This window comes from Schistocerca piceifrons, chromosome 2, assembly GCF_021461385.2.
Source record: "Schistocerca piceifrons isolate TAMUIC-IGC-003096 chromosome 2, iqSchPice1.1, whole genome shotgun sequence".
NCBI lineage: Eukaryota > Metazoa > Arthropoda > Insecta > Orthoptera > Acrididae > Schistocerca > Schistocerca piceifrons.
In genome coordinates this window covers 314,910,068-314,930,467 of record NC_060139.1, presented here as the reverse complement: position 1 = coordinate 314,930,467, position 20,400 = coordinate 314,910,068, and the positions used below count along the sequence as shown (strand labels likewise).

The following is a 20,400-nucleotide window of genomic DNA, read 5'->3' as shown; positions in this document are numbered from 1 at the left end:
GGAGAACCTTTCACACTGCATTCCGGCACACGATAGACCAAAGTAATAAAAGTCGTATGTCTACTCCAATTTGTGTTATCACTCCTCTTTTGCTCTTTTATCAGTTCCCTCTCTTTTTTAAAAAAAAAAAATAAGTAAATAAATAAATAAATAAAGATATTGAAATTCAGCAGCAGTTGCAGGTTAGATATTTATGGTGGTCTTTCTCCATCCTCGTGCACTTAGAATTTTGTTGTTCAGTGTATCATCTTTATGTATATTTGCAATGTACATTAATAATTAAAAGATAACATGGTATGCATGCTGAGAAATGTACATGAGAAATCAATAACATGGAACTGAATTTAGATGTAAACTTTTATTGCACTTGTGTAAGACATACCCGTCACATGTACAGTATTTTTAAATGATCATTCAGTTAAAAGTCATTTCCCTTCATAAGAGCACTTTATGTGAGTGGTGGGTGCCTTGTATGTCCTGTCAGCAACCTATAAGTTTGTGTCTCTCAAGAGCGCGTTTGTAGCGTTTACGCATTCAGTAAAAATGTTGGTGCTGAAAGTCACCCGCAGTCCTGAACGACAGACATCAACACAATGGTTTGTGCACTATCATCAGTCTATTCAATGAATCATGGCATTAAAAAATAGCACCAATTTTTGGCACTCAACAGTCATTCACAAGGCAATATTGCTGCCAGTCAGAAACGCTGGAACGATGCTTGCGGTTGTGTGTTTGCAGTGGATGTATATATCATGGCAGCAGCAGCGACTGCAGCTGCTGCTGCTTGCTGTTGTTGCTGTTGCTGTTGCTGCTGATGAAAATCTGCCTGTTGTTGCTGTGCCTGCTGCTGCTGTGCTTGTTGTTGTTGCTGCTGTTGGGCTTGCTGCTGTTGCTGTTGTTGCTGCTGTTGCTGCTGAGCTGAGAGCCCTCCTGCACCTGGCTGCTGAAGACGTACACGTTTTGCACTTGGCCCATGGCCATTGTGGTGGTTGTGATTGCCTTGGTCTCCTCCACCACCTTGGTTGCCCTGAAGAGAATCCTTCATATATGAGCACATTAGAGGCACCACCTTTCTTTCTTAAAAATACATTTTTCCAAGCATCACAATTACAGAACACAATAAAGACACACAAATATAAAGTTTTATATTTTTTTAAGAAGGGTATAATTTATGCTTGTTAGCAAGCTTCAGTTTCACACATGCAGTTTTTGTTTCTATTTTCATTTCATTCTCTCAAACAGTGGTGAGGATTGATCATTTTAATGTGGAATCCTGTCTGTTTTTTGCTCAATCCACTTTTCCCATGTTCTGGTATCTCCTCAATTCTTCCCTTCAAAGCTGTCATAAGCAAATTTACCAAGCCCTCTTCTGGTACATGCTTCACTGAATATTTTTCTGGAAATCTTATTACTTACAATTCCATTTATCAGGAATATAGAGAACATGTAACACCAAGACAAACTCTCATGCACTGGAAAAAGCATCTTATCTCCTTCAGAAATTACTTAGAACAAAATAATGGCTTATCATTTATGAGGGAAAAAATACAAGGAAAATGACTGGGAAACAGCTAATCAAAGGCAAAACCACAACAGATGTAATGACTGGGAAATCAAGAGGAAATAAAGGATTATTACATTTCCAATTTAACTGGTGTCAGTTCAGCATGTTATTACACTAGTGTCACGTATCTTCAAGTTACTGCAAACTTATGCCTTACACCAGAGGTGATTCACTTATTTCATTACACTTGTGTTGCTGCTTCAAGGTTCACACAATGACAATATTTCATGCTGTCTCCAAAAAGCCCTCAGCTCACTACACACCACCTTTTGGCAAAATAACCTTATGCAAATCTTTTTTTTCAAACTTTCTTCGTTTCTGCTTATAACTCCTTAAAAAATCGTGTCTTGACACTATATTAATGTTTTATAATATGAAATTCTCACTTCTGTATTCAGTACCTCAGGGAACAATATATAAATTCTTTTCCAACTTAAAAAAGAAATGAGAGTTCAAATTGTAAGTATAATCTTTTTTATATATAAATGATACTTAAAAAATATCTACTGCTGGTCTCTCAATAGTGACACCCTTCCTCATGTTGCCTTCTGCACCATTTTCACAAACCAGGGTCTCAGTGGCTCTTACAAGAGCCTTTTTTTTTTTTTATTTCCCTTGCATTCTGACATGTGCTCAATATCATCTTCACAATTTCAGGCAGCCTTCATATGGTATCCCAAAAACAGCTCTGAGTTCAAGAACAATAAACTGAACAACCTAGCTTTTCTGGCTTTTTTTATCAGCATTTGCTTGAAACTGATCCATGATAGCACTACATATTTCTTGCCCAAATTGAATGATTCTATCTCCTGTCTGAGGAATGAGGAAATGTCTTGTTTATACATTTAATGAATATATTGGGGGATGGTTAAAATCTCGTTCAACTCTTCTGGTTCCTTGTGGGAATGTAGGTATTAGTGTATTAAGGCTTTCCACAACATTCTCAGTTACATCTAGAAGTTAGTCTAGAAGTTGACAGCTTAATGAAATTACAACTTCTATTCTTTTCTTGATAACTGTATACATGCAATGCTGTGAATACATCACCTTCCATCCCCTTGAATCTTTTTTGATCGGAAAGATTCCACTACCATCAGTTTCTGCTACTAACCAACTCCCATAATTGATTATTATGTGAACTCCATATATTTCCAATGGTGTTTCAAACTCTAGTGCACAGTGAGGTGGCATGGCGGTGGACTCGCATTCAGCAGGAGTGAGGTTCAAACACTCACACAGCCATTCAAATTTATGTTTTCGGTTGTTTTCTTACATCACTTATGGTAAATAACAGAATGGTTCATTTGAAAAGACTGTGCTGATTTTCTTCTCTATACTTGTCCAACCCAAGATTGAGCTCCATCCCAAATCATCTTGTCAGTGATGGCGTATGGTCCTTTTGCAACTTGTGCACTTTTTTACTCTTGATTACCAATATCTTACTATTTTTACCAACTACACATATTCCCTGGAGTCTGGAATGTGCATTTTGAAGGCCTCTGCAGCACTGTTTATAGTGACTGGAATCTAAAACATTCTTGTGTCCATTCCTTGCACAGCTGCTTTGGTACCTGACTCGAGTGTTTAATGCCCTTTAAGGTAACTATGTAACCCTGTGCTATGTTTGCTCTAAACAGAACATGATGTATATGCAAGTCTCCACGGCTACAGCATACACAACAAGAATACACCAGATACTGCATGGCCAAGGGACACTATGAAGAGTGTTTCCCGTTCATAGTATGAGCAGCACTAGAGAAAGAGACTACTGATAAGCAACATCACATGATAACTCGCCCATGCTTGTATGGGCTATAAAACAAGCGTACAGCAAGGAGGCGGCACATTCGCCATTGACTCCACTTCCTGGACAACGCCAAGTCAACACGCTGACCTCTGACTGATTGCTATTCACCTGTACTATGACTGGAACACTGACGTGTATTCTTTAACACTGCTGAAGATGACCTGGTAACAGATTGTTCAATGCTCCACTTTAAGTATACAACAGCCAGGGTGTTTCATATACCAAGCGATAGCTTTTTCACATCAGCTTCACTGACATGTGGAACTGTGCTGTGCACTGTCATCATTGCGTTAATGAATCCTTTGTGTTTACTAGTTATGTTAGTGACTCCAATTAAAATCCAGATACATCATATATACAAAATATTGTATCAGAACAAAGATGAGGTGACTTACCGAACAAAAGCGCTGGCAGGTCGATAGACACACAAACAAACACAAACATACACACAAAATTCAAGCTTTCGCAACAAACTGTTGCCTCATCAGGAAAGAGGGAAGGAGAGGGGAAGACGAAAGGAAGTGGGTTTTAAAGGAGAGGGTAAGGAGTCATTCCAATCCCGGGAGCGGAAAGACTTACCTTAGGGGGAAAAAAGGACAGGTATACACTCGCACACACGCACATATCCATCCACACATACAGACACAAGCAGACATATTTAAAGACCATGTCTGCTTGTGTCTGTATGTGTGGATGGATATGTGCGTGTGTGCGAGTGTATACCTGTCCTTTTTTCCCCCTAAGGTAAGTCTTTCCGCTCCCGGGATTGGAATGACTCCTTACCCTCTCCTTTAAAACCCACTTCCTTTCGTCTTCCCCTCTCCTTCCCTCTTTCCTGATGAGGCAACAGTTTGTTGCGAAAGCTTGAATTTTGTGTGTATGTTTGTGTTTGTTTGTGTGTCTATCGACCTGCCAGCGCTTTTGTTCGGTAAGTCACCTCATCTTTGTTTTTATATATAATTTTTCCCACGTGGAATGTTTCCTTCCATTATATAAATATTGTATCAGGTTTCATAACAGCTGGTATCACATTAACATTTGTTATGCTAAAGATGTAAACCTATGAAGCCACACAAAAATATTTATAATGTGGAAGGAGAATAATCTTTGTCAAGTAGCAGCACACAGAACCGCTTAGGAAGGCAAAATTGGCATTTTGCATGCTTTCAAAGGAAGGGGTGCCTTCTTTTTAGGAGGATGGGAGAAAAGTGTTAAAGCAAGAGACTTGTAAGCCTAAGGACATTGTAAAAGTCAAAAACAGTCATTAAGGACCCAGAAACTGTATTGTCAACCTCATGTACTTAGATAATAGTACCAGATTTTAATTTGGTGATGCAAGTGAGCAACATGTCACAGTGGATAAGACATTGGATTCACATTTAGGAGTAAGGCAGTTCAAATCCGTGTCCGACCGTCTAGATTTATGTTTCCTGCAGTTTCACTAAATCGATGGTTTCTGCAATAAGAACATGGCTGATCTCCCTACTCATAATTCCCCAAACTGAGCTTGGCTCCATCTCTAATGAGTTCATCATCTTAATCTTCTTTAATTAGTTGACAAGATGTGTTCAGCTTAGATTTTATTAAGACATTGTTCACTGCTGGAAATGATCAGATCTGATCATTATAGTATGTGGCGTGGGACCACCATAGTACAGCACTCAAAATTAATTTGCTCATGAAAAAATGATCGTGGGCAGAAACATCCCTCAGTGTACAAACAATTCAAGTAGTTTCTTCAGAAGCAGTCTTTACTGCACAACAGGTACGACCAATGACATATCTTCTAATGGGTATACATTACATGCCTGGCTAACAAATGGACACTGTGCAAAGCCTTCAGCAATAATTACAACAATATATTTTCGTCTATCAGGTTTTCTTGGAGTGACTGATTAGTGGGGTTCTGTGTGTTTTGCCAAGTTGTTGTTTCCATTTTATACACAGTATTTCGATGACCAACTGAGCCGTCTTCTTCAGACACTGAGTTCCACTGTTAGGTGTACCTGAGAAAGACGTTGATACTGAGTCCAAGTGGGAGAAGCCAAATATCACTTATCTACATTATGCTGGCCCAATATCTGAAAAGATTGGACAGATTCCTACGGGAACATGCCCTCCAGTGTTATTTTGCTCCCTTCATCCAATATAAAAAGGTATTCTTTGTAATGTTAAAGATGATCCAGGTCTCCAACACCTGGGCATGTATCGCATTCTATGCAAATGTGGCACGTCTTACTGGGGCAGACAATCAGAACAGTCAAGAGGAGATGCAAGGAACATCAGTGACATACCCGTCCAAAACAACCAAGCAAATCAGCTGTCACTGAGCACTACCTCAAATATAATCTTGAGATACAATGAGACCAGTATCGTGGTGCAAATGCCAGGTTTCTGGGACAGCATAACTAAGGAGTCTATCAAAATAAGCATGTCAGAAAACCTAATAAACAGGAATGGCAGCTTCAATTTAAATAATGCTTGGGGTCCAGCACTCAATATATTAAAATCTCACCAGTTATCATATTCACCAGATTGGAAAACAGTAAGAGAATCTGTGTTTTATGGAATATCAATGCAAGCTCTGGAAAACAAAAGACCATCAAAAGGCATAGTGTATGGTGGGAACTGAACCGGGCTTTAAATAGTGGTGTGAGACCAACAACAGTCTGCAGACTGCTTGAAGTCCAGCAAAACTCACAGCACCTAAAGAAGACAGCTGGGTTGTTCATCATCAAAATTTGTGCATAAAATGGAAGCAACAACTTGGCAGAACACCCAGAAACACACTGTTAATATATAACCACATAAACTCTCCCCAGAGCCTAAAAATTTTGTCCAATGTGAAGATCGCCAGTAGAACAAAAATTAGTGCCCACACACTTGCAGATAATAAAAATATATAAAACTGAAATGATAGATCAAGTGAATTCTGTCTTAAACATTTCCTCGCAGAGAAAAATTGAAATATCTTATCCCATTCATTTTTTTCTACTTTGGCAAAATTTAGATGGCACAATATTCAATAGTAATGAAAAGGAGCTGAAATCATGTAAGTTCAACAAAGTATCAGAGAATGTTAGAATTCTTTTCAAGTTCTACACAAAGCTGGATTTACTAAGATGAAAAATTGACATTTAGGGGTGATACCATTTACTTTTACATTTTTGTAGGTGCTGCAAAATTATAATATGTACTGACTGACAGGAACACAAATGAGCACTGTCATGTGAAGATCACCATTGGTCAATAAACAACTAAACAAAAAAAGATTATATTTTTTTAGCAACAATAATGAGTATGGATTGCAAATACTTTTAAAAAAATCATGGTGATGTTCCTGGACATTTAGAAGGACTGTATTGATGTTTAAGGAGGGCAAAGGAAAATATGTCTGCAAAAAGTGGGTGTAGGATTATGGAGAAGAGGATTCACATAGTAATATGAAAAAAGTATGACGACAATAGGATAACAAGAAATGAAACTCATTTGTTTATTGCTCTAAACAACATGGCTTCACTGTTTTATTTGTGGGTTGTAGGAGGACAGAAAAGGAAATTGGGCACATCATTTTCAAACGAACGATCCTTCTATTTGCTTTGATCAATTTAGGGAAACCATGGAAATGATAAACCTGGATGGCAAGACAAGAATTTGAACCACCATTCTCTTGTGACACGTCACTTCCTACAAACTGGAGATGAAAAATACAATGATGACTGATGTATGAACTAACATGTACGTGTTACTCAGCAACAAACATGAAATAAAAATTAAAGACGCATATGTCATCACATTTATTGAAGCTGAATTAAGAATAACATGAGTGTTATACAAATTGCTGAACTCTCACACAATTATTGTTTCACAATAAACCCAGAAGCAAGGAACATACATGGCAAGCCCATGCAAGAGACTCTACTTACATTGGGCGGCTGATTCTGTCGAGCCTTGTTGTCTGACTTATCCTCGTTGTCATCATCAGTCAAGAATTCCCTCTTTGGATATGGAATTGCACAGCCAGCAAACACACTAAACATAAGATAACAACATTATCTAAACACAGTATTCACCCCACATACTTATGTGATAAGAAAGAAATAAACAAAAAGTTACAACTCCTGAAATTTTCCTGGCATATTTCTTCTTCTAATTATTTTCAGGTGTGTGGCCAGATCTCGTTGACATTCTGCCACTATATTTCAGCCCAGAGATATCCAGCCATCTTCAGATGAGTAGACAAGTACTGAAGAGCCTAGGTACTTTCCCGCTATTTATACCAAATCTCGTGCTTGCATCTTTCAGCATATGTGTATGCGACGGGGTCATTCGATAATCAATGATTAGATCATCTCTCACTTTCACTACCAAAGGCAGCACACACAACATGGCTGTCCCACACATGTCATCATCACCTGACGCATGCACCAGAAGATGCCAGAATATTTCGCATGCTTGAATTCGGCATAAATACCATGAATGCACCTGGGCTCTTTGGTAGTTGCTTACTCACCTGAAGATGGCTGGATGTCTCTGGGCCAAAACATCATGGCAGAACGTCAACAGGATGTGGCTACACACCCAAAAACTACTAGAAAAACAAAAAAAATGTTTCTTGCTTGTGAAAACTGCCGCTTTCATTTTTAACCTCATCCAAAGTGTTTTCTTCTGCAGATACAAACGCACACAACAGAAAACTGACACTGAATTAGTACTAACACATTACAGCCCAGCTTTACATTTAGGACTGAACTTTTCCTGAAGTTTTGGACCACAGTGAACTTCTATAACCCTGCTATGGCTATTTAAGGATTGTTGAATATCCATTCTTTGTTTTCTGTTAGTAGTAATTAAAAGCACACCATACTACTGGAAACAATTCACAAATGAATTTAAACATTTTTTCAATGACTAGAATCTCTTCACATCATGGATTTTGGGTATGCATAATAATCAAAATATTTTATCATTTGTTCCTTAATAAACAAACAATCACACATGTCATTTATTGACATTTACGCAACATTATTTGAATGTCAGGGACACATACTACATTTTCAGTGTCACATAAAAGTAATGCCAACAACTAATAAAAGCACTTTTAATAATTCTTACCTCAGTTTTGACACTTTTTCTATAAGTCTTGATTTGTTAACTTTTTTGTGGCGAATAAGGTTTCAAGGGCACTGGGACTTTGAGAGAAAACTGTATCCCCCAAAACTCCTCTCTTCCAAAAGAGGAAATATGGCAAGATGAAAGAGGTACCACTCATTCTGCCTTACAAAAGAAAAAAGTGGTCTGTTGCTGTATGAATGGCATGACAATTCCATTGTTTCTGCAGCACCAAATACGAATGGTATGAAAACCCAGTAACTAATCTTAAAAGGTATTCTCAGCAGTCAAGGAAACACACTGAAGTTTCTTGACACTCTATCCTGACTGAATGCAAGCATACTGGGTAGAACTGACTGAATGGCTAAAAACGACAAACAGAACAGGATAAATACCCATAAGAGGAAATGGTACCATATTTGACAGACTATAAGAGACACTTTTTTCTTCAAAAAATTGCCTTCAAAATTCAGGTGCATCTTATACTCGAGATTAATGTAATAATTACCTATATTTGATTTAAAATTCCTGCCACTCTTAAAAATGGACACATATTAGGTGCCACAGCCATGGAAGTCTATCTCTATCTGGCAACATTGGATTCAACTGGCAGCAGCAGTGCACTGATGAAAACAACATGAGTTGCAGGGATTAACAAGCTTGTTCTCTCCTGCCGTGCCATCACAAACTGAGAACATTGACTAGCCTACGATGTGTCACTGCAGTCTATGGTGCCAGTGTACTTGAATTCAAAGTCATTTGTGTTATTGGGAACAGTGCAATATTTTTATTAGTTGGTAGTTTCGTAATAGAAAAAAATAAAAGATATTCATATGATGTGGGCTATAAATTGAAAGTAATGTATATGCAGAAGAACATGGAAACAGAACTGCTGAGTGGTAATTTGGTCCTCCACCAACAGAAAAAAAAGTAAAGAAGAACTGAAAAAAATGAGGAAGACTAAATGTGCAAATACAGAACTGAATGCAAAATGGCCAAAACTAGATAGTGGTGTATTGAAATGGAGTCAAGGACATCGTCAAAATGGCACTGGAATTGATACAAAAATTATTCAAAAACACGCTAGTAAGCTAGTGCAAACAGTGGAACTTAACAGACTTTAATGATGGAGTTAGTTGGTACTACAGGTTTATGAAGTGACATGGACTTAGCATGTGAACCAAAGCCAAAATACCTTAGAAAATGTCAAAAGAGTATGAAGAGAAAATATTATCTTTCCATTGCTTTATTATTCAACATCGAAAGAAAACCACTATGGAATTAAGACAAATAGCGAATATGGACAAAACTTCTCTGACATTTGATGTGCTGAGTAACAGAACTGTTGCCATGAAAAATGCTAAAACTGTAACTATAAAAAGAAGTGGACAAGAAAAATTGCACTACGCTGGTTTCCTTTCATGTTGTGCTGATGGTACTAAACTTAATTCAATGATAACTTTCAAATGTAAAACAATGCCAAAACCTTTTGAAATATCACCAGATGGTGTTGTTCACGTACATGACAAGAGTTGGATGGACATGGGAGGTATGAAATTATGGATTAAAAGAGTGCAGGAGAGAAGGAAAGGTACTTTATTGGAAAAGAGTTCTGTTCTTATGCTAGATCAGTTTGGTAGTCATTTGAAAAATTCTGTGAAAGAGAAACTGAGACAGGGAAATACAGAGCTTTCTGTTATTGCAGGAGGACTTACTTCACAATTGGAATCTCTTGATGTCTCGATAAATCAACCATTTAAAGTGCATATCAGAGAGAATGGAACAAATGGATGATGGATGAAACACAACATGAATTCACACGAAAGGAAGCTTTAAAGTGACCTACAATCAAATAAGTGTGTCAGTGGATAAAACAGTCATGTTCTAGAGTAAGAGAAGACATTACTGTTAAATCTTTCAAGAATTGTGATGAATGTAACACTCTTGATGGCAGTGAGGATCATCTTATATATGAAGAGGACAACGGTGATAACAAAGTGGAAGAGGAGGAGGAGGAGGAGGAGGAGGGAGGAGGAGGAGGAGGAAGAAGAAGAAGAAGAAGAAGAAGAAGAAGAAAATTTAGATGACAAGTTTCAGGGATTTTAAAGGTCAATTCAGTTTTATAAACTAAGAATTTTTTTAGTTTGGCTCTGCAGTCTAATAACAAAAATGGTAAAAATGTTCTTTCCTTAAAAAAAATTGCTTCAAAATTAAAGTGTCTCTTACAGTCCATAAAATATAGTACTGGCCTCTTTTCAGTTAGTTATTGGATACCACTGTACACAGTGCCTGGATACTCTACCACAACAGTGGAAATATAATGTCATATAAATTTTCAAAGATAAATTGTGCAGTTATACTTGGGGAGTTATGCGACGGTACCAAAAGGACTTGGACGAACACTGCACTCCAGTACTGTTAGCAGATGAGCTGCAGACTGATGGAATGAACCATCTGATTGTGAAAAAAACTCAAAACAAGATGATGTGTTGGAATAAACTGTACGACATCAGGCTTGTACCCAAGCAAAAAAATGTAATGTGGGACACTGTGTTGAATATTTCATTGCTTGTCATATCAAGTAATTTGTTATACTTTTTTTTATTTGTAATTTGTACTCATTTTTAACTTATTTCATTCAGTACAAAAATGTGTAACTTTTTCATATAAATTTATGTTTTGCTCTCAACACTGCTTAGCATTACATATTTGGTATGATAGATTAAATTAAATACTTCTTTTTCAATGTAACAAACGTGGTAAAAGTAATAAATTTAAAAAAAGTTTATTTGGGCACTAATGGGTTAATGCAGCAGTACATTGCCAAAAAAATATGATGAAGTTTTTCAGCATTACATTTTTAGTTGTTCTTTTTATAACTATTTGCTTGACTCTGTCTTTATAAGTTTTATCCATGTAGCGCCCCCCCCCCCCCCCCCCATTCATTTAATCATTTCTTATTGTAGCCCAACAGTTTTCTCACACTGATGGCAACATTTCTGCAACACTGCACTGTTTTGAAGTAAGAAGAATGGAAGATTTGGGTTTAACATCCTGTCAGCAATGAGGCCATTAGAGATACAGCACAAACTCCGATTGGGATGGATAGTGTGGGTAACTGGCTGTATCCTTTCAAAGGAACCACACCGCTTGCATTCACCTTAAACTATTTAGGAAAATCACAGACAACCTAAATCTGGATGACCACTTGGGGATTTGGACCACACTGCTGCGAGGTAATTATTCAGTTATAATTTTCAAAATTTGTGTCTCTTTTATTTTGTTTCATAGTCTGTAGGATTCATCACCATATTAATGCACTCACACATAGATGCATTTCAGCAGAAGCTGTATTCACTCCTATGGTCTACGAATTACTGTCAGCCTGTAAACATCCAATGCTTGCTGTTAGATTTTGGGGAATCTGGATCTTATGTAAAAGTTTGCTCACCCAACTACATATTGCATGGAGAGGTGTCTGAAATTACATGCCCAGAGTATTTTCATTGATTGCAGAATTTAGTTGCTAAATGCAAATAGTTCAATGTCAGAATTCATGAGCAATTCTCTGAAGTCTTATAATCTGATAATGTATTACAGATGTTGGTATTCTCTTTTGTTCAGTAATTGAATAATGACTACCTATTCAAAAATGTCAGTGTGTGGCTGAGGATGTGTGATAAACTAGTTTTCTCCCTACACAATTTTGTTTTGTTATTGTCATTCTCGTCCTTATATGTATAACCTTCAATACAAGATTCCTCTGATAATACAAAAATGAAAATGAGGATGGGCTGTTAAAGAAAGCAGTAAAAAGAAATTGCACTCCCCCCACTTGAAAGCAAAGTTGGCAACATTCCACTTCTACATTTACAACTGCATCAATAGTCTGCAAGCCACCTAACGGTGCGTGGTGGAGCGTGCTTCCTGGCACTGCAGACTGATCCAACCCTTCCCTTTTCATTCACAAATGACATGTGGAAAGAATGATTATCGGTAAGGTAACCTCTGTATTAGCTCTAATTTCTTGAATTTTCTTGTTGTGGTCATTTTGCACGACACAAGAGGGAGGGACTAACATGTTATCTGATTCTTCCTGGAAAGTACTCTCTAGAAATTTCGAGAGTGAACCTCTCCGTGACATACAACACCTCTATTGTAACATCTGCCACTGGAGTTTATTGAGCATCTCGGTAACATTCTCATGTATACTCAGTGATGCTGTGACAAAATACGCCCACCACTACTACTTGGTAATGATCCCAGAGAAGATGAACAATACTCATAATCAATTGCAAGCCACTTCCTTAGTGGATGAACTGCATATTTCCTACATTTATTAACATTCTGGGTCAACTGCTAGTTCCTGCACCATTCATGAATCCTCTGTAGGTCCTCCAAAATGTCATAAAACATGTTGCATAATTCTACAACAGACTGATGTCAACAGTGTAAGATTATAAGTATGAGCATGTATGACCCTTTCTGCAAACGAGATTGATCTGTGCTTTTTTCCAGTCACTAGGTACCCTTTGTTGCTCCATCAATCGATAATAAACTCCTGTTAGAAGGAGAGTAAGTTCTTTCACACAATTTCTGTAGAATCTTACAGGTATCTTATCTGGTCCTGATATTTTTCCACTACAAAGGGATTGTAGCTGTTTTTCTATTCCATGGTCAAGTTATCTCTATATCTGCCATTATGAAGTTCGTACAATGACTGAAAAGAGGGACTGTACTACGATCATCTGCTGTGAAACAATTTTTAAAGACTAAATACAGTATTTCAGCCTGCTCTCTGTCATTTTCCATTATGGTTCCATTGTGGTCACTGAATGACTGAAAAGATGATTTTGAACCAGTTATTGATTTTATGTAAGACCAAAACCTCTTACAGTTTTCACTCGGATCAGTTGACATAAATTTACTTTCAAAGTCATCGAATGCTTCTCCCACTGCTCTCCTTATGCTCATTTTTGCTTCATTCAGGTTTTATTTGTCAATTATCTTTTGATTCTCTTGAATCTGCACTGAAGCTCTCTTTGTTTACACAGCAGTTTTCTAACACAACTATTAAAACGAGATTGATCTGTGCTTTTTTCCAGTCGCTAGGTACCCTTTGTTGCTCCATCAATCGATAATAAACTCCTGTTAGAAGGAGAGTAAGTTCTTTCACACAATTTCTGTAGAATCTTACAGGTATCTTATCTGGTCCTGATATTTTTCCACTACAAAGGGATTGTAGCTGTTTTTCTATTCCATGGTCAAGTTATCTCTATATCTGCCATTTTGAAGTTTGTACAATGACTGAAAAGAGGGACTGTACTACGATCATCTGCTGTGAAACAATTTTTAAAGACTAAATACAGTATTTCAGCCTGCTCTCTGTCATTTTCCATTATGGTTCCATTGTGGTCACTGAATGACTGAAAAGATGATTTCGAACCAGTTATTGATTTTATGTAAGACCAAAACCTCTTACAGTTTTCACTCGGATCAGTTGACATAAATTTACTTTCAAAGTCATCGAATGCTTCTCCCACTGCTCTCCTTATGCTCATTTTTGCTTCATTCAGGTTTCATTTGTCAATTATCTTTTGATTCTCTTGAATCTGCACTGAAGCTCTCTTTGTTTACACAGCAGTTTTCTAACACAACTATTAAAACATGGTGAGGGCTTTCCTAGCCCTTGAAGACCTTGCTTGGAACACACTTGCCAAAGGCATACTGCAGGATGGTTTTGAATTTTCTCCATTTGTGCTCCAGCTTAGCCAAAATATTTTCTTACTTTTTTTTTAACATTTCTTGTAATACCTGTAGTCACAGATACTGTCACAGCCTTATGGTCACTGATACCATCTTCTACGTTAACTGATTCAAGAAATTCAGGTCTGTTTGTTCCTAGGAGCTTTACAATGTTACTTTCACAAGTTGGTTCTCTAACCATCTGCTCAAAGTACTTTTCAGACAAGACATTCAGAATAATGTCCTGCAAATCTCTGTCTCTGGCACCAGTTTTGATAGCATGACTCTCCCAATCTGGCAAGTTGAAGTCACCCTTATTACAACAAGTGCTCTACCACTACAGCTCCTGACAAAAGTGGTCTAGAAAAGCATCCAGTTTCTTCACCTATATTAATTCACATTTGGAATCTGTGATAACCTCAGTATATATTATCAAATTCTTTACCGAAATAAATGTGTTACCATTGTTGGTGACTAACCTATCCATACAATAAAAATTCCAATTTTAATTTAAGGATTTCATTGCTATTCACTTCTGATTTCCACCAACTTTCTGTCCCTAATACTACTTAGGCATTATAACCTTCAATAAGAGAAACAAATTCCAGGACCTTACTATGGGTGCTCCTGCAGTTTACTAATATCATATGAACCTTTTCTGTTCCTGATCTGTGGGGACCAGAATTCTCTGAGAATACTGTAGCTGATGTACTTTCGATTTTGGCAACAATTCATCTTTGAACTCAAGGGAGGTGGCGGGGATGGTTCTCTAATGTAAAAAGCCTCCATGTTCATGCAACACATACTCCACTACCCTAGAAGCCCCTTCCTAAATGTAATGCATAAAACTAAACTCTGTTCCAACAGACCTTGGAAGGCCCAAAGGTACCGATCACCCACCATGTCATACTCAGCCCATAGGCCTCACTGGATGCGGACATGGAGGGGCATGTGGTCAGCATACCGTTCTCCAGGCTGTATGTCAGTTTACGATAATGGAGCCGCTACTTCTCAATCACGTAGCTCCTCAGTTTGTCTCACAAGGTCTGAGTGCACCCCATTTGCCAACAGCGCTGCAGACCGGACGGTCACTCATCCAAGTGCTAGCCCAGCCCGACAGCACTTAACTTTGTGATCTGACGAGGACCGGTGCTACCACTGCGGCAAGGCTGTTGGCTTCATGCAGTGCATGCTTGGCCAATTAAGAGGGACCCTAAAACTTTCCACCCAACAGCGGAGGTCAAGAAATTTGCATCCAATACTGTACCAGCATCACCTGAGTCTCCAGTTTTGATCTTCCACTCAGCTCCAAAACAAAGGACCACAATCACCCCTGGGTACAATCTACAAATACTGAGCTTAGCGAGCACTCTGTGTCTGATGATGGCCGTCTTCACAAAATTAGCCATCAACTGCAGGAACGGAGAATGGTCTCAAAACCCAAGCACTGTGCCAACATAAGCCAAGATTTGCAGCCATCTGCAGCAAGTGTGCTTGACAGCCAGTGATACAGGTTCCTCCAAGTACCGGACGGGAATTCCCAGCAAACATACCGAGTGCACAATGGCATTCTTTCCCAAACTGTCCACTATTTTCCAGACTGGCTCCATTACCTGCCTAACACTGAAGCTCCCAATGATCAGCATACCTGCACGGTCTGGACTGCATAGGAAAATCAGACACTGATCATACCTGATGCTAAGTTAAAAGGAGCAACCACGCACCCACTTCCCTCTTTCATCTTCCGCAGAGTGATGCACAAACCCACTAATGTCCGCCACTCACTCTTGACCGAGGACAGACCAGTCAGATGTGTTTCAGAAGTTGCAGTGACAAACAGGTCACCAACGGATTCCAGTGGAACCAAAGGTCTCGTTTCCAGTGCCGCAATCTCATCACAGCTTTGAGCAATAGCAAGAAGCATGCTGACTGCGGCCAACACAGCTTCCAGCTGTTTACAGAGAGCAGGCAATTACCCTTGTGTCCGCACATAACAAGCACACCACTATCCATATCAAACTGTGTGAAAACTGTATGAAATCTCATAAAATACAAACAAAGCAGTCTGAACTAACTGAGAAAGAACAAGTAGACTCCAGCAAAAGAGAACATTACATGGCTGTGGAGCAAGTTGGGACACATGCAAAATATAAACTAGAAGAATAAACAAACACTAAAATCTGCTCTTTAGAGTTCTCATTAAAGTCTAGGATCACATGTGTCTATCATTTGAACAATTTTCTTTCTAGCATCAATAGAATCCTTCTTTATCTTTACCTATTTTCTTCTTGCTTATGTCTGCATAAATCATCCTGAAAGCTACACAGTCATGCATCAAGTTCATTTCATGTTTGGGTAACTGTCACCCAGTTCTTGAGAAAGAAAGGAACGTAACAAGACGTACCACCTTTGCAGTACTCACTAATCAGTTTAGAATTTCTCCCAAGGGCAAATGAATATCTCCAAAGGAAAGATGGTGGTTCACAATGCTGTTGGCTTAATCATGATGATGGTTTGTGGAGCACTCAACATCGGGGTCATCAGTGACCATACAAGTTCCCATTCTTTTTAGTCCCAATCTCGCCACTTGCCGAATTATGGCGAGATTATGAGGGCAACACAAACACCCAGTCCTCGGGTGGAGAAAAATCCCTGACCCAGACGGGAATTGAACCTGGGACCCTGTGATCCAGAGGTAGCAACGCTAGCCACTAGACCATGAGCGGCGGACTGTTGGCTTAATATCTAATAAACTATGAGAGAGAACGAACTATATAAATACAAGAAAACATCCACAAATTAGCACTGATATGTACAAGATGGTTTGAATATCTGAGTATCAAACAATGGAAAATCCAGGGTGGAATAAGACACACACACACACACACACACACACACACACACACACACACACACACTTGCATGCACATCCATATGCAACTCACACACGTACATGATCACAGTCTGGCCGCCAAGGCATGTAACATGGACATTTATGCTTGGCAGTTTTTATACAGGAATTTAACTTCAAAATGCACTCAAGAACATGAGCAATCAAATAGTCAGCTGTACATACACATTACTAACTACGAACATTAACCATAATGTGAACAGTATTTGATAAATTAAGTAAAGAATCACACATGACACTTGAAGGTAATTAAATAAAAGAAAATGGCATTTGAAACAGTTTAGAGCACTCACTCAGCTGTATGAAGTGGCTCCTCCTGAAAATAGGCATCCTGCATAGCCTGCTCAGATGTTATCCTCTTTGTTGGGTCCATCAACAGTAGCTTTTGTAACTACAAAAATGAGAAACATTTTCGTCAATGGCAACGGAAAATTAATCAAATAACTCAGTCAGAAACATTAACAAGCCATTTGACATCATTCATATTTACTTACCAAATTTTGTTTGTTCTTAACATACGGTATTTTTTGAGTATTCATACTTCACACATCACTATTCTCACCAAATAAGGGAAGTGATTTGACAGTAAATCTCATTAATTTGAGTTTCTCACGGTTTCCTGATGACTCAACCCTTAAACCAGTTTTGGCTAGTTGGAAACTAAACTCATGCTCATAAATTAAGGATAATTGCAGAATGTGGTGCCACACAACATGGCACTACAGAAAACTGGCTCTAATAGCATAGACAGATAGGGAACACACGCGACACAGATCTGCAAGTCCACAGTATTGGTGATATGTTGAGAAAACCATCCCAAAACACATGTGCTACAAAACGTCACTGTTTCCTGCGCATGTACCCCGACATCAGTATGGGATATGATCACCATGCACATGTAAACAGGCCACAAAAGGTGTTGGCATACTCTGGAACAGGTAGTCGAGCAGCTGCTGGGGTATAGCCTCCCGTTCTTGCACCAGTGCCTATCGGAGCTCCTGAAGTGTCATAGGGGTTTGAAGACTTGCAGCGATACATCGACCGAGAGCATCCCAGACGTGCTCAATGGGGTTTAGGTCTGGGGAACAGGCAGGCCACTCCATTCACCTGATATCTTCTGTTTGAAGGTACTCCTTCACGATGGCAGCTTGGTGGGGCCGTGCATTATCATCCATCAGGAGGAAGGTGGGACCCATTGCACCCCTGAAAAGGCGGACATACTGGTGCAAAATGACGTCCCGATACACCTGACCTGTTACAGTTCCTCTGTCAAAGGCATGCAGGGGTGTACATGCACCAACCATAATCCCACCCCACACCATCAAACCACGGCCTCAATACAGCCCCCCTTTCAAGGACACTAAGGGGTTGGTATCTGGTTCCTGGTTCACGCCAGATGTAAACCCGGTGAGAATCACTGTTCAGACTATACCTGGACTCGTCCGTGAACATAACCTGGGCCCACTGTTCTAATGACCATGTACTGTGTTCTTGACACCAGGCTTTATGTACTGTGTTCTTGACACCAAGCTTTAAGGGCTCTCCTGTGACCATGGGTCAGTGGAATGCACTTTGCACATCTCTGGGTGAATAAACTGTTCAGTCGTCTGTAGACTGTGTGTCTGGAGACAATTGTTCCAGTGGCCGTGGTAAGGTCCTGAGCGAGGTTACCTGCAGTACTCCGTGGCCGTCTGCGGGCACTGATAGTGAGATAGCGGTCTTCTTGTGGTGTTGTACACTGTGTACGTCCCGTACTGTAGCGCCTGGACATGTTTCCTGTCTGCTGGAATCGTTGCCATAATCTTGAGATCACACTTTGTGGCACACAGAGGGCCTGTGCTACGACCTGCTGTATTTGACCAGCCTTCAGTCGCCCTAGTATTCTACCCCTCATAACATTATCAATATGTGTTCTTTGAGCCATTTTCAACACACAGTCACCATTAGCACATCTGAAAATGTCTGCACACTTACTCGCTGCACCGTACTCTGACATGCACCAACACACCTCTGCGTATGTGGACTGCTGCCAGCGCCACCGTGCGAGGACTGGAGGTCGAATGTATCGCATGGTCATACCCCGAGGTGATTTAAACCCACAAACCGCCCACCAGAGCATTGTTTCATCATGTATCAGCATTATCCTTAATTTATGAGCATGAGTGTAGTTCACCTCTTATTGTCTTCTCAAAACAGCCCACAGATTTTCAGTCTACATCTGCACCCATACTCTTAGCTACTATGCAGTAGCACTGTAGCATTCACATATGGAGTGAGAGAAGAGTAACTTCTTAAACGACTCTGTGAGCATTGTAATAAGTCTAAGCTTGTCGTCAAGACCCCTAAGGGAGTGATATGTAGCGGGTGGTTGTACATTCTAAGAATCATCATTTAAAGTTAGTTCTTGAAAGTTCCTAACAAGGGGACCACACCTACTCATCATCATCAATTTTGTCCAAATTTATGGTATATCCAGGGCTTGCTCACAAATAAAAGTGACAGAGGTGGGAGCTCCAAGTGTTTAGAAAAAATAGTAGTTTTGGCACAGGTCGGATGAAGCATGAGTCATTTATGTTAGTGTAGACTCCAGGCAGTAGTTGCTGAAGCAGAAAGAGTGCAAATGGTAATCTGAGGGGCGTGGGATTGAGCTCCTATGCAAAACTTTTTTTTTAATTTTCCATTTTTATGTCACTTACACTGGAAATAAACCAAGACAAGAATCAATATAGTGTATTTGATGTGCTTAAACCCTATTTGTATGAGAACAAATTTCTTCTGAAATTGACTAGTGGCAAGAGAAAACATGATGAGGTTTTTCAAGATGAAGGATTGGCATCTTGCACTATTAAAGTGATTCCTCCTCAAATGTACTCCACTAAGTGCAACCCTGCAATGTCCAATTTTATCATCAGTTAAAGAATTTTATGGAAAAGCTTCAAAATTACTCTTATCTCATCAAGAGGAAAAAAGAAAGCACATTTAGAGAAGACTGTGTCGAAATACATTCCACTGTACATCAACAGCTATTCTTGCCAGTATTTGGCAAAACGATGCATTACACATGATTTGCTGTCAAACTGTGTGATGATAGGGAACCTTTTATGAATATCAACCACGTTTGTTTTTCTATAGAAGCTTTAAAACACTCATGTAATTGTGAAAATAAAGTGTTTATAATGTCTGCATGATGCCAAGAAAATTACTGATTTCCAAATTTCTATGATGACTATTACCTTGGCATGTGTGAATTGTCAACCGTAG

General features: G+C 39.1%; 1 protein-coding gene across 1 annotated transcript in view; it reads right to left on the bottom strand.

Annotated features, from left to right (window-relative positions):
* Positions 1-339: 339 nt before the first annotated feature.
* The window catches only part of LOC124777009 (cyclin-dependent kinase 8), a 55,914-nt gene continuing 35,853 nt past the window's right edge, over positions 340-20,400 (bottom strand). Inside the window, exons 8-10 of the mRNA XM_047252257.1 lie at positions 17,433-17,530; positions 7,298-7,403; positions 340-1,027 (exon numbers count right to left, since the gene is read on the bottom strand). Of these exons, the coding sequence (XP_047108213.1) occupies positions 698-1,027; positions 7,298-7,403; positions 17,433-17,530 (534 nt within the window). The 3' untranslated portion in view covers positions 340-697. The remainder of the gene's footprint in view (positions 1,028-7,297; positions 7,404-17,432; positions 17,531-20,400) is intronic.